The sequence below is a fragment of the Salvelinus namaycush genome, chromosome 21 (genome assembly GCF_016432855.1).
Source record: "Salvelinus namaycush isolate Seneca chromosome 21, SaNama_1.0, whole genome shotgun sequence".
NCBI lineage: Eukaryota > Metazoa > Chordata > Actinopteri > Salmoniformes > Salmonidae > Salvelinus > Salvelinus namaycush.
In genome coordinates, this window is record NC_052327.1 from 51,229,448 (window position 1) to 51,245,160 (window position 15,713).

Genomic DNA, 15,713 nt, shown 5'->3' on the forward strand with positions numbered 1-15,713 from the left:
TTCAGATTAAACTCAGTAGGACGTATCTATAAATCTGACAATCTGATTTCCCTTAGGAGGTGTAGCAACAAATGATGTCAACAACAACAACAACAAAACAGTGCAATTGCCAGAAAACCACCTGGGATTTGACATATCACAGAGAGGCCATATGTTCCAGCTGATAAGCCAAGTGATGTGATACACATTCAAGGAAAGGCTGTTCATCTCCTTCCTTTTCCCATAATCCTCCTGTGTATGTTCATGTGTGTGCAGAACTAAGAACTATTGAAGCCCTTTTGACTTGCAGGAATTTTCCTTGTCTTAATATTAATCTAAATCTAACCAATAGATAGACTATTTAACAAAGGGGAAATGACATCAATCATTTTGATCTGAAATCATTGTTGGATACAAGTTGGGAAGCGAAATAATGTTGACTGCTGTTTCAGTTTCTGGCATAAAATAAATAGGCCACTATCTTGTGTTATCTATAATGGAACACAGAGTTGCAACAATATCTCTGATCTTTCATCAGCTCTACCCTCTGGTAGTGAAGTGGCAGCTTTCTCCAGAGATGTTGAAGAAAGTGTTATTTTAAATAGAGATATTACCACAAAAACAGTCCATCATTAGATACAGTACCATTCATAAATTATGTCTATAGAAGCAAGAGTTCAGAGTTAAAACATTTTAAATTAATATTTTAGTGAAAATATTGTATATGTTTTCACAATCAGATGTTATCCCTCTTTGTTAATAACAGCTGATGTGCGATATCTAATATTAAGAAAGTCTCGAGGTTCTGCTCGCCTGACTTAGAATACCTCATGATAAGCTAGTGGCCGGTGACTTTATTGCAGGAAAATTGAAATCCCTTTTACCTCATTTCTAGCAGCATGTCCCCTGTGCAACTAGAAGGGAAAAACACCTCTAGATCACCTTTACTCCACACACAGAGACACGTACAAATCTCTCCTTCACCCTCCATTTGGCAAAACTGATCATAACTCTATCCTCCTGATTCCTGCCTACAAGCAAAAACTCAAACAGGAAGTACCAGTGACACGCTCAATACGGAAGTAGTCCGATGAAACGGATGCTAAGCTACAGGACTGTTTCGCTAGCACAGACTGGAATATGTTCTGTGATTCATCGGATAGCATTGAGGAGGATACCACATCAGTTACCAGATTCATTAATAAGTGCATCGATGACATCGTCCCCACAGTGACCGTAGGTATATATCCCAACCAAAAGCCATCGATTACAGGCAACATCCACACTGAGCTAAAGGCTGGAGCTGCTGCTTTCAAGGAGCAGGACACTAATCCGGACGCTTATAAGAAATCCTGCTACGTCCTTTGACGAACCATCAAACAGGCAAAGCGTCAAGACAGGACCAAGATCGAATCCTACCACACCGGCTCTGACTCTTCTCGGATGTGGTAGGGCTTGCAAACTATCATGGATTGCAAAGGAAAACCCAGCCGTGAGCTGTCCAGTGACGCAAGCCTTCCAGACGAGCTAAATACCTTCTATGCTCGATTTGAGGCTAGCAGAACTGAACCATGCATGAGAGCACCAGCTGTTCCGTAGGACTGTGTGATCATGCTCTCCATAGCCGATGTAAGAGGTTAACATTCACATGGCCGCAGTGCCAGATGCAATTTTTTTAATACATTTTTTATTTTTTATTTAACCTTTATTTAATTAGGCAAGTCAGTTTAGAACAAATTCTTATTACCAGGACGTGTACTCAGAGCATGTGCTGACCTGCTGGCAAGTGACTACACTGACATTTTCAACCTCTCCCTGACCCATGCTGTAATACCAACATGTTTCAAGCAGACAACCATAGTCCCTGTTACCAAGAACGCCAAGGTAACTTGTCTAAATGACTATCGCCTCATAGCACCCACACCTGTAGCCATGACATGCTTTGAAAGGCTGGTCAGGGCTCATATCAACACCATTATCCCAGACACCCAGGACCCACTCCAATTCGCATACCGCTCTAACAGATCCACAGATGAGGCAATCTCTATTGCACTCCACACTGCCCTCTCCCACCTGGACAAAAGGAACACCTACATGAGAATGCTGTTCATTGACTACAGCTCCTGGTTCAACACCATAGTGTCCTTCAAGCTCATCAGTAAACTAAGGACCCTGGGATTAAACGCCTCTCTCTGCAACTGGATCCTGGACTTCCTGACGGGCCGTCCCCAGGTGATGAGGATAGGCAACAACACATCCGCCACGCTGACCATCAACACGGGGGCCCCTCAGGGGTGCATGCTTAGTCCCCTCCTGTACTCCCTGTTCACCCACGACTAGGTGTTCGCACACGACTCCAACACCATCATTAAGTTTGCAGATGACACGACAGTGGTAGGCCTGATCACCGATGACGGTGACCCCATCCACATCGACCATGGGCTGTAGTGGAACAAAATGAGAGCTTCACTAAGGAATTATCATGGTCCAAACACACCAACACAGTCGTGAAGAGGGCACGACAATGCCTGTTATCCCTTAGGAGGCTGAAAAGATTCAGCAGGAGCCCTCAGATGCTCAAAAAGGTATACAGATGCACCATTGATAGCATCTTGACTGGCTGCATCACCGCTTGGTATGGCAACTGCTTGGCATTCGACCGCAAGGCGCTACAGGGGGTAGTGCGTACGGCCCAGTACATTACTGAGGCCAAGCTTCCTGCCATATAGGATCTCTATACCAGGCGGTGTCAGAGGAAGGCCCTAAAAATTGTCAAAGACATCAGCCACCCAAGTCATAGACTGTTCTATCTGCTACTCTGCGGGAAGCGGTACCAATGTACCAAGTCTGGAAACAACAGAACCCTGAACAGCTTCTACCCCCAAGTCTTAAGACTGCTAACTAGTTAACCAATAGCTACCCAGACTCTCTGCATGTACCCTTTTTGCACTAACTCTTTTGACTCATCAGATACACTGTTGTTACTGTTTATTGTCTATCCTGTTGCATAGTTACTCAATCCCTACCTATATGTACATATCTACCTCAATTACCTTGCACCCCTGTACATTGACTCGGTACTGGTACCCTGTGTATATAGCCAAGTTATAGATACTCATTGTGTATTTATTCCTTGTGTTATTTTTTTCTGCTATTTCTCTTTGTTTCTCTCTGTATTGTTGGGAAGGGCCCGTAAGTAAGCATTTCACTGTTAGTCTACACCTGTTGTTTACCAAGCATGTGACAAATACAATTTTATTAAATTTGATTGGTTCCATGAAAATGTCCTGAATCCCAAACCTGCAATGTGGATAAAAGCCTGATTACAGCAGTAAGAGGTCTGCCACAATGTAACAGTATTACTGAGGAAAAACTGCTTCCTCAATGGAGCTTTCCAATTGAGTAAAACCTAATGCATACCTAGAGGGCTGTACAAGGCCTGCACATCAGCAGTTCTAGAGCCGACCACCCCGCACCCTCAGCGGTTAAGATCTAGGAATTCAATTGCTTTTCTAAATAGCTTTTTCTAAATAGCTTTTTCTAACACATTCTGCAACTCAGTAGGAAACACAGAGACGTCTACATTTATTGGGAAATACGATTGTAATTTACAAGTTTGTTTGACCCAGTCTAACAATAATTTTAAACTCACTTTTACTTCCTGGTTCCGATCAGCTGTTTTCCTGCGCTCTCCCAAAAGGCGTCCTTGGCCAGAGATGCGCACAGTTATTGATTGCTGTGAAAGTTGGGAAAGTCAATTTGACCTAATATTGGACCAGATGGTGATATCCAGGAAACAATGTTTTGAGGGATGTGAAGAATTCAGGGGGTTTAGCCCTGATCACGACTCAAACCTGGGTCCAACCAAGACCTTAAATGTTAAGCCAAGAGCTCTAAACCTCTTGACAAGCTTGCTAGGTGTTGTGTTAAGGTTGCTTCTACCCACTTCCTTCAGGAGAGTGTGTCCTCATGCTTCTCTGTACTTAGTCCCTCAAGTAGGGCTCCCGAGTGGTGCAGCGGTTTATGGCACTGCATCTCAGAGCAGCGGTCTATGGCACTGCATCCCTGGTTTGAATCCAGGCTGTATCACAACCGGCCGTGATTGGGAGTCCCATTAGGGCGGCGCACAATTGGTCCAGCGTGTAACGGTGGTCCTCCTCCTCTTCAACCGAAAAGGAGGAGTATTGAGGGAACCAAGGCGCAGCGTAGTGAAATGACATATTTATTGAACACGACGGAAAAAACAAACTAAACTTGTATAAACAAACAAAACAAATAAACGATGCAGACAGACCTGAACGACGAACTTACATATAACGTGAAGAACGCAATGAACAGGAACAGACTACATAAAACGAACAAACCGCAAACAGTCCCGTATGGTGCAAACATATACACAGACACAGGAGACAACCACCCACAACGAACACTGTGAAAACGCCTACCTAAATATGACTCTTAATTAGAGGAACGCCAAACTCCTGCCTCTAATTAAGAGCCATACCAGGCAACCCAATAAACCAACACAGAAACAGAAAACATAGAATGCCCACCCAAACTCACGTCCTGACCAACTAACACATATAACAAACTAACAGAAATAGGTCAGGAACGTGACATAACCCCCCCCATAAGGTGCGAACTCTGGGCGCACCAGCACAAAGTCTAGGGGAGGGTCTGGGTGGGCATCTGACCACGGTGGTGGCTCAGGCTCCGGGCGAGGTCCCCACCCCACCATAGTCAATCCCAGCTTCCATCTCCCCCTAAAAATGTCCACCCACATCTTACCCCCACAAAATCCTCTTGGTAACATCCACGACAGGGGCAGCACCGGGACAGAGGGATAGATCAAGACAGAGAGATCGATCAGGATATAGAGGTAGCTCAGGATAGAGAGGGAGATCAGGATAAAGAGGTAGCTTAGGATAGAGGGGCAACTCCGGACTGAAGGGCAGCTCCGGACAGAGAGACAGCTCTGGACTGAGGGGCAGTTCTGGATTACTAGCCGCTTCTGGCTGAGGGGCAGCTCATGGCTGACTGACGGCTCTGGACGCTCATGGCAGGCTGACGGCTCTGGACGCTCATGGCAGGCTGACGGCTCTGGACGCTCATGGCAGGCTGACGGCTCTGGACGCTCATGGCAGGCTGACGGCTCTGGACGCTCATGGCAGGCTGACGGCTCTGGACGCTCATGGCTCGCTGGCGGCTCTGGCAGATCCTGTCTGGCTGGCGGCTCTGGCAGATCCTGTCTGGCTGGCGGCTCTGGCAGATCCTGTCTGGCTGGCGGCTCTGGCAGATCCTGTCTGGTTGGCGGCTCTGGCAGATCCTGTCTGGTTGGCGGCTCTGGCGGATCCTGTCTGGCGGGCGGCTCTAGCGGATCCTGTCTGGCGGGCGGCTCTAGCGGCTCCTGTCTGGCGGACGGCTCTGTAGGCTCATGGCAGACGGGCGGCTTTGCAGGCTCATGGCAGACGGGCGGCTTTGCAGGCTCATGGCAGACGGGCGGCTTTGCAGGCTCATTGCAGACGGATGGCTCAGACGGCGCTGGGGAGACGGATGGCTCAGACGGCGCTGGGGAGACGGATGGCTCAGACGGCGCTGGGGAGACGGATGGCTCAGATGGCGCTGGGGAGACGGATGGCTCAGATGGCGCTGGGGAGACGGATGGCTCAGATGGCGCTGGGGAGACGGATGGCTCTGGCCGGATAAGGCGCACTGTAGACCTGGTGCGTGGTGCCGGAACTGGAGGCACCGGGCTAAGGACACGCACCTTCATGCTAGTGCGGGGAGCAGGGACAGGGCACACTGGACTCTCAAAGCGTACTCTACACCTGGTGCGTGGTACCGGCACTGGTGGCACCGGGCTGAGGGCAAGCACATCAGGATTAGTACGGGGAGAAGAAACAGTGTGTACAGGGCTCTGGAGACGCACAGGTGGCTTAGTGCGTGGTGCCGGAACTGGAGGCACCGAACTGGATACACGCACTACAGGGAGAGTGCGTGGAGGAGGAACAGGGCTCTGGAAACGCACTGGTAGCCTAGTGCGTAGTGTAGGCACTGTAGGTACTAGGCTGGGGCGGGGAGGTGGCGCCGGAAATACCGGACCGTGCAGGCTTACTGGCTCTCTTGAACATTGAGCCTGCCCAACCTTACCTGGTTGAATGCTCCCGGTCGCCCGACCAGTGCGGGGAGGTGGAATAACCCGCACCGGGCTATGTAGGCGAACCGGGGAAACCATGCGTAAGGCAGGTGCCATGTATGCCGGCCCGAGGAGACGCACTGGAGACCAGACGCGTTGAGCCGGCCTCATGACACCTGGCTCAATGCCCAATCTAGCCCTACCAGTGCGGGGAGGTGGAATAACCCGCACCGGGCTATGCACACGTACAGGAGACACCCTGCGCTCTACTGCGTAACATGGTGTCTGCCCGTACTCCCGCTCTCCACGGTTAGCCTGAGAAGTGGGCGCAGGTCTCCTACCTGCCCTTGGCCCACTACCTCTTAGCCCCCCCCCAAGAAATTTTTGGGTGTTACTCACGGGCTTTTCGGGCTTCCGTGCAAGACGCGTCCCCTCATAACGCCGGTTCCTCTCTCTTCTCCTCCGCTCTCCGAACTGCCTCCAGCTGTTCCCATGGACGGTGATTCACTTTAGCCCATGGTCCTTCTCCGTTAAATACCTGCTCCCAACTCCACAAGTCCTGTATACTCTCCCGTTGCTCGACATTATGCTGCTTGGTTCTGGAGGTGTGGGTGGTTCTGTAACGGTGGTCCTCCTCCTCTTCAACCGAAAAGGAGGAGTATTGAGGGAACCAAGGCGCAGCGTAGTGAAATGACATATTTATTGAACACGACGGAAAAAACAAACTAAACTTGTATAAACAAACAAAACAAATAAACGATGCAGACAGACCTGAACGACGAACTTACATATAACGTGAAGAACGCAATGAACAGGAACAGACTACATAAAACGAACAAACCGCAAACAGTCCCGTATGGTGCAAACATATACACAGACACAGGAGACAACCACCCACAACGAACACTGTGAAAACGCCTACCTAAATATGACTCTTAATTAGAGGAACGCCAAACACCTGCCTCTAATTAAGAGCCATACCAGGCAACCCAATAAACCAACACAGAAACAGAAAACATAGAATGCCCACCCAAACTCACGTCCTGACCAACTAACACATATAACAAACTAACAGAAATAGGTCAGGAACGTGACACAGCGTCGTCCGGGGTAGGCCGTCATTGTAAATAAGAATTTGTTCTTAACTGACTTACCTAGTTCAATAAAGGTTCAATTAAAAAAATATGTTAAAGTGTAAATTACACCCATCTCCTATGGCCTAACAGGCACCTTCCCGATTCTAACACCAATGTAGCAAATTCAGTGGGTAGCCCCAACTGGGACTCAAACCCAGGTCCAACTTAAATGTTACACCTATTGACGAGGTCATTATGTATTGGACTTGAGACTTCAAACTACGAAATCTTTCAATACTGATAACTTAAAGTCTCATAAATCATGAACAGTTTCAGTAGCTACATACATTCAATATATAAAAAAGAGAAAATTCACCTTAAATTAATAGTTACAGTAACTATTATTTTATTGTTCTTTTTAAGTCCAGACAATGAGAGAGTCCAGTTTCACCCCTTCCTCTCAACATGTGTGATTCCTATTCGTTACAGTATGAGCAAAGCACTGAACATTATCCAGCCAAACACTGCTGCATCATCAACCACAGCGGGAATGTCATCAAACCCCAACCAATCTTACAGTAAGGAATGAGACTGCAGGACTGACCAGGACTGAACCTACTGAATGACTGAGATTCCTTAAGCCAGTTAAGGTTTTTAACCCCCATTACAATGGGAAAAAAATCTGGTCATTTATTGAAAGGTTTTGTCATTTTACAACTACAACAAACTGCCCTACATAGACTTCCCCTTGAGATGACTGGCTTGAGGCAACTAATGGACATGTTAGGCTTATCTAGAGTAAGTATAGTATGCATACATTATACAGTCTCTGACATAAAGGGATTTCACTCATGACGGAATGAATGTTTATTATTGTTTACCACAAAGGCAGTTGAGTTCATATGAAGCTGATTGGAAGTTGCCTGAATGATGTATGACTGTACGTTGACTCATTGCAATGTATGTATGGAGTTTTTTTTTACCGTACAGGCCTATACCATTCGTTTCCAATGTCATGCATGTTAGAGGATGTAGTAATAGCAACCGTTTCCATAGCAATCGTTTTCTTAGCAACCGTTTCCTTCGAAATAACAAATAAGTTCAAGGCATTCATGCATTTGGCAACTCTTTCGATGATTTGTTGCATGAGGGGAAACTGGGAAAGCACTTTGTGGTGGATGTTTTGTTGATATAGTCACAATGTATATAGAAGAAGCATAGCTTCTGGTCCAGGGAGCTACCTGAGCCTTGCGTTAGCAAGCCACACGTAACTCCGTGGACCAGAGCTGGTAGAAGAATGGCTAGCATCACTCAGTCACACTGAACATGTATTCGCAGAGCAATCAAAAACACAGAATTTTCAGTGGTACATGATCGTAATAAACATCTACTGTTGAACCAGTGGTGGGTCATCAGGATGAAATATATTAATCACAAACATAAACAAAAACAACAACACCAATTGATAATGCATCCTGTATACAGTATAACTCTGATCACACTCATGTTATTGATAAAAATACAAAACAATGTTGCAAAAATAGTAGGACAAATGTATGAGCTTCGGATGGTTATTCTCAGATATTGATTTTGTATCTCCTGTGCTTTGCACCACTTTATAGACAATGATACACGATAACAACATAACTGTTTTAGGCGCTAGGCAGGTTGTGTTATATGTAATAAAATAGAAAGAACGATTGAAGATTCAGACAGACATTGTAATGTTACTGGACCGAGTGTGTATTACTGCAGAACTGTTAGCACTGCGACTCACACTGAGACATTGAATAATAAAGATATGAAAACATATAAAAGAGTTAAGACATGAAAAAGATGGCAACATTCTTTACAAAGCACCAGCATTTATAGTCTACCACGGAAGTCTTAACGATACAGTCAAAACAAACAACTTGTTGTGCTCAACTCTTTCATGGGATATTCCAACCAGAGCAATAGAATCCTAAGTACAGGACAAAAAGAATGGCAAATCCCCATTCTAGAATTCTATTTATGATTCCAAACTCAGTTTAATCATGGTTCCTCCAATTGGACACTTTAACAACATTGGACACACGACGGTCACAGGACAGCTGGGTGTCCTGACAACCAAACCAAATGCACCACTGTCACACATTGTATATATCATGTTAGAAACTGCAGGTCTGATATGTTTTAAAGCTCATTTCCACAGTTATTCAATACATTCAACTTTACAAACACACATGTACATGTGCTAAAGATGCAGGCATCACTCCGGCTAAGAAGTGTATCTTGTTTTGTCAGTAAACTCTTTCAGATACATGCAAACACTTGCAAACTGGTCTCCCATTAATTTAGAGAATGTTATCAGTTGGAAATAAGCATGTTTTTTTGGGGAGATAAAATCAATGTTTCTCGGAACAACGATGTTACAGTGTTAATAGTAGGCTATATGTACTTGTGAGATGGCAAAACCATAAACATTATTGCATATATTATATTAGCATGACATAAATTCCTGTTTTGTCTGATGTTTGATAATAAAACTCTGATGTATGCCAAGGACCTTGAGTAGAGATTTGATTTGACTATCTCTGTAAGGGGAGGAGGGTATGTTTCACCTTGAACAAAAATATATCTAAAAATACTAAGAAAAAGCCACTGAAATGCAATTGAAATATAAAGACAATTTCGTAAACTTGTAGACTTATCCTTCACAACTATATCACCTGCTTAGCTTATGCTTTCTATATGGAACGCAAACGTTGTATCGATGATTCATAATGTCCTACATGAAATGAAACACACACTTCCAAGCTACTGCACCTTTACGAATGAACAAGAAAGGCCCTTGTCACAATATATTTGAAAACAGTTACTTACAAACGTTGTGCACTACTTGAGCACTCACACCTCACCCAGTTAGGAGCAAGTCATGGCATTGTGAAAGATAAGTGTAACTGTTTACATATAAGGCATATTGAAAAAGTTGAAAGACTTCCTTTTGACGCTCCTCCTTCAAAGATATTGTAGGTATGATTTAAGAGATATTCCAGATGTCATTCTTCGTCCTTTATACACATTTCTTATTGTGTTTTTTCCCCACAAACAAAGCCCTATTCCTCGAGGTGGGAACATGAGCCTTTGGCCTTCAGGGTGAAACCAAAGATTGTGGGAACCAAAGTCATCATAGGCGTCAACCTCACAGAGTCTCCTTTACTGGACTGGGCAGTGTAGACAGAGAAAGATGCACTACATTCAGAGGGCCAGCAGGCAAAACATCGCCACCAGGAGCAGAGAGGCCAGGCTGAGGGACTGGGTGACCATGACGGCTCCACCTGGATGGAGATAGACAAAGACACAAAGACACCGTGGTGACGTTTCGATTATGATTTAATTGCATTTAATTACAGTTTTACAGACACAAAGCCAATATTGTGATGTTTCAACGATGTGCGAGTACATTTGTACAGAGACACAAAGCATGTTGGAGACATTTTAGAGACATTGTGGGGAGACATTTGCCACAAAGTGCTTTACTGTAACTTTACAGCAAATGGTAAAAAGAGAACATACTGCAATCTATGCTCCTAAGTGGAGACAACGTTTCAAGCACTTTGTGTAGGTCTTCATCCTTCATGGTTAATGATATCATCCTATGTACCACTCTGAGAGGCCTCTCTCTCTGTGTGTGTGTGTGTGTGTGTGTGTGTGTGTGTGTGTGTGTGTGTGTGTGTGTGTGTGTGTGTGTGTGTGTGCGTGCGTGCGTGCGTGCGTGCGTGCGTGCGTGCGTGCGTGCGTGTGTGTGTGTGTGAGTGTGTGTGTGTGTGTGTGTGTGTGTGTGTGTGAGTGTGATATGATGTGACATGTTCTCAATAAACCAAAGATTGGATTTGAAAGATGTCTGACAATAGACAGTTTTTTCCTAGTGGCAAAATATGAGTGCCAGATCGATGACATGTAAATTACTGGCTGATGCTTGTGGCTGACACTACATTTATTTTCTAAGGGAATTTTCTCTCTGCTCAATCCACAAATCCTACAATCATAAAGGCTTGTTTTTATATCAATACCACTCCATTGAAAAGGCATTTGTGAGCTGCCTGGTCAGAGAAGTGCCTATTATTCATTCCCTGTCCTGACAGTCATAAAATAGCAGGATTCTCTCTGTGTGTGTGTGTGTGTGTGTGTGTGTGTGTGTGTGTGTGTGTGTGTGTGTGTGTGTGCGTGCGTGCGTGCGTGCGTGCGTGCGTGCGTGCGTGCGTGCGTGCGTGCCTGACTGTCATAAAATAGCAGGATTATTTCCTTGTCCTGTCTGTCATAAAATAGCAGGATTAGTTCCTTGTCCTGTCTGTCATCAAATAGCAGGATTAGTTCCTTGTCCTGTCTGTCATAAAATAGCAGGATTATTTCCTTGTCCTGTCTGTCATAAAATAGCAGGATTATTTCCTTGTCCTGTCTGTCATAAAATAGCAGGATTAGTTCCTTGTCCTGTCTGTCATAAAATAGCAGGATTATTTCCTTGTCCTGTCTGTCATAAAATAGCAGGATTATTTCCTTGTCCTGTCTGTCATAAAATAGCAGGATTATTTCCCTGTCCTGTCGGTCATAAAATAGCAGGATTAGTTCCTTGTCCTGTCTGTCATAAAATAGCAGGATTATTTCCTTGTCCTGTCTGTCATAAAATAGCAGGATTATTTCCTTGTCCTGTCTGTCATAAAATAGGAGGATTATTTCCTTGTCCTGTCTGTCATAAAATAGCAGGATTAGTTCCTTGTCCTGTCTGTCATAAAATAGCAGGATTAGTTCCTTGTCCTGTCTGTCATAAAATAGCAGGATTAGTTCCTTGTCCTGTCTGTCATAAAATAGCAGGATTAGTTCCTTGTCCTGTCTGTCATAAAATAGCAGGATTAGTTCCTTGTCCTGTCTGTCATAAAATAGCAGGATTAGTTCCTTGTCCTGTCTGTCATAAAATAGCAGGATTATTTCCTTGTCCTGTCTGTCATAAAATAGCAGGATTAGTTCCTTGTCCTGTCTGTCATAAAATAGCAGGATTAGTTCCTTGTCCTGTCTGTCATAAAATAGCAGGATTATTTCCTTGTCCTGTCTGTCATAAAATAGCAGGATTATTTCCTTGTCCTGTCTGTCATAAAATAGCAGGATTAGTTCCTTGTCCTGTCTGTCATAAAATAGCAGGATTATTTCCCTGTCCTGTCTGTCATAAAACAGCAGGATTATTTCTTTGTCCTGTCTGTCATAAAATAGCAGGATTATTTCCTTGTCCTGTCGGTCATAAAACAGCAGGATTAGTTCCTTGTCCTATCTGTCATAAAATATCAGGATTATTTCCCTGTCCTGTCTGTCATAAAATAGCAGGATTAGTTCCTTGTCCTGTCTGTCATAAAATAGCAGGATTATTTCCTTGTCCTATCTGTCATAAAATAGCAGGATTATTTCCCTGTCCTGTCTGTCATAAAATAGCAGGATTAGTTCCTTGTCCTGTCTGTCATAAAACAGCAGGATTATTTCTTTGTCCTGTCTGTCATAAAATAGCAGGATTATTTCCTTGTCCTATCTGTCATAAAATAGCAGGATTATTTCTTTGTCCTGTCTGTCATAAAATAGCAGGATTATTTCCTTGTCCTGTCGGTCATAAAACAGCAGGATTATTTCCTTGTCCTATCTGTCATAAAATAGCAGGATTATTTCCTTGTCCTGTCTGTCATAAAATAGCAGGATTATTTCCTTGTCCTGTCTGTCATAAAATAGCAGGATTATTTCCTTGTCCTGTCTGTCATAAAATAGCAGGATTATTTCCTTGTCCTGTCTGTCATAAAATAGCAGGATTATTTCCTTGTCCTGTCTGTCATAAAACAGCAGGATTATTTCCTTGTCCTGTCTGTCATAAAATAGCAGGATTATTTCCTTGTCCTGTCTGTCATAAAATAGCAGGATTATTTCCTTGTCCTGTCTGTCATAAAATAGCAGGATTATTTCTTTGTCCTGTCGGTCATAAAACAGCAGGATTATTTCCTTGTCCTATCTGTCATAAAATAGCAGGATTATTTCCTTGTCCTGTCTGTCATAAAATAGCAGGATTATTTCCTTGTCCTGTCTGTCATAAAATAGCAGGATTATTTCCTTGTCCTGTCTGTCATAAAATAGCAGGATTATTTCCTTGTCCTGTCTGTCATAAAATAGCAGGATTATTTCCTTGTCCTGTCTGTCGTAAAACAGCAGGATTATTTCCTTGTCCTGTCTGTCATAAAATAGCAGGATTATTTCCTTGTCCTGTCTGTCATAAAATAGCAGGATTATTTCCTTGTCCTGTCTGTCATAAAATAGCAGGATTATTTCTTTGTCCTGTCTGTCATAAAATAGCAGGATTATTTCCTTGTCCTGTCTGTCATAAAACAGCAGGATTATTTCCTTGTCCTGTCGGTCATAAAACAGCAGGATTATTTCTTTGTCCTATCTGTCATAAAATAGCAGGATTATTTCTCTGTCCTGTCTGTCATAAAATAGCAGGATTATTTAGTGGAGTCTACAGTCATATAAAATGGGTGGAGGGTCTTTTGTGGAGTCTACAGTCACATATGATGGGTGGAGGGTCTTTAGTGGACTCTACAGTCACATATGATGGGTGGAGGGTCTTTAGTGGAGTCTACAGTCACATATGATGGGTGGAGGGTCTTTAGTGGACTCTACAGTCATATAAGATGGGTGGAGGGTCTTTAGTGGACTCTACAGTCATATAAGATGGGTGGAGGGTCTTTAGTGGAGTCTACAGTCATATAAGATGGGTGGAGGGTATTTAGTTGAGTCTACAGTCATATAAGATTGGTGGTGGGTCTTTAGTGGAGTCTACAGTCATATAAAATGGGTGGAGTTTTTTTTTTGGAGTCTACAGTCATATAAGATGGGTGGAGGGGTTTTGATTGATCTTTACCTGAGATGCGTACTTGGGCCACAGCCCCATCTCCTCCCTCACTATGGGCCCTGACCTCCACTACGCAGTCCCCGTCCCTTGGCATGGGCAGGTCTATGGATCGCTTCCCTGTGGTATACAGTATACCTGTGGAGAGGCCAGCCTTCCTGTACAAGACCTGTATGGAGACCAACAGACAGAGAGAGACAGACAGATAGACAGACAGACAGAATTATAGATCTGTTCATATGGTCATTCTAAGGAGTTGTGACTACAAGGAAAGTACTTGAGTAAACTGTATGTTGTGTTCAGTAAGATGTACTTTTTAACTCGGTTGTGTATTGAATGCTGCGGCTTTAAGAAACCTGTTACGTCAAATGTACGTACAGTATGTGACGAATGCTCAAGAGAGACACATCAGTTATTGCTCAAGTACAGACTTTCAGCTTGAAATGCACTACAAGCTCCCATGTATTTGGTAAAACAGCACACACCTTGTATCCATCTATTGTTGACTCGTTGGCCAAGGGTTCGACATGTTCCCAGGCGATGTTTACTGACGTTCCTTTCAGCTTTTTACTGATTATTTTAGGAGGCCGGCTTGGGGCTGGAGAAAAACAGAAGTCAAATAGTTCTACAGTGTAAAGATCATGTGACAATCAGAAACACAGGATTAGGGTTTCATACCGTCATACCGTTTCTGTACCATATCGGGGTATACGGTTTTACTGGAAGTGCACACACAGGGCACTACCCCCCCCCCCCCCCCCCCCCCAAAAAAATACATTATTATTATTCTAGTTATAAGGCGTAACTCGCAGCCCCCGCGATGCAGGGGTGCCCCAAACCTCAAAAACTGAAATACAAATAATAATGTGTCTTGTTTAAACAGTATTGAAAATCATACCGTCAGTATTTTGAAACACCCCGGTATACGGTATCAACGGTATATCGCCAAATCCTTCTCAGAATATGCTGAAGATTACTGAGCTGAGGGACAGTTTCCCAGACATAGAAAAAGCCTAGTCCTCCACTAAGGCACGCTTTGCAATAGAGAAACTCCATTTATAATGTTTTTGAGTCAAAGACTAGGCTTCCTCTGTGTCCAGTGAACCGGCCCTGAGAGCGATGTACATACGGGCTTTTTTGGTGTAGATCTGGAAGTGATGGCTGGGGGGTCCATATCCGGCTGCATTGTAGGCCCTGACCTCTATGAGGTAGGGGGAGTTTGGCCTCATGTTCTCCAACCTTGTCTGGTTCTCTCTGCTGGACACCACCACCCTCTGACTGGACGCCTCTCTGTCCTCCACTTTCCTCCAGTACCGCACCTTGGCAGGAGGGGGGAGAGGGGGTGAAGGGGAGAAGGTGAGAAGAGGAGAGAGGAGGGGAGGAGAGTGAGGAAGAGAGGGGGGAAAGGAGGGAGAGGAGGAGAGGGGGAGAAGAGGAGAGAGGGGCGAGAGGAGGAGGTGATGGAGAGAGGGGCGAGAGGGGGGAGAGAAGGAGAGAGGGGGAAGAGGGTCACAGAAAGTCAATATACTGTGTACACTATTACAGGGCCTTGTTAAGATAACAATGTTGAAGAAAATGTCCTGGTAAGATAAAAAGAGTCAAG

At 44.4% G+C, this 15,713-nt stretch overlaps 1 protein-coding gene across 2 annotated transcripts in view; it reads right to left on the reverse strand.

The window, feature by feature from the left end:
* Window positions 1–8,043: 8,043 nt before the first annotated feature.
* Window positions 8,044–15,713, reverse strand: part of LOC120066463 (contactin-1a-like) — a 184,612-nt gene continuing 176,942 nt past the window's right edge. For both annotated transcript variants that reach the window (XM_039017852.1, XM_039017851.1), the window contains 4 exons: window positions 15,240–15,429; window positions 14,596–14,708; window positions 14,123–14,279; window positions 8,044–10,511 (listed from right to left, as the gene is read on the reverse strand). In XM_039017852.1, the coding sequence (XP_038873780.1) occupies window positions 10,432–10,511; window positions 14,123–14,279; window positions 14,596–14,708; window positions 15,240–15,429 (540 nt within the window). In that variant the 3' untranslated portion in view covers window positions 8,044–10,431. The remainder of the gene's footprint in view (window positions 10,512–14,122; window positions 14,280–14,595; window positions 14,709–15,239; window positions 15,430–15,713) is intronic.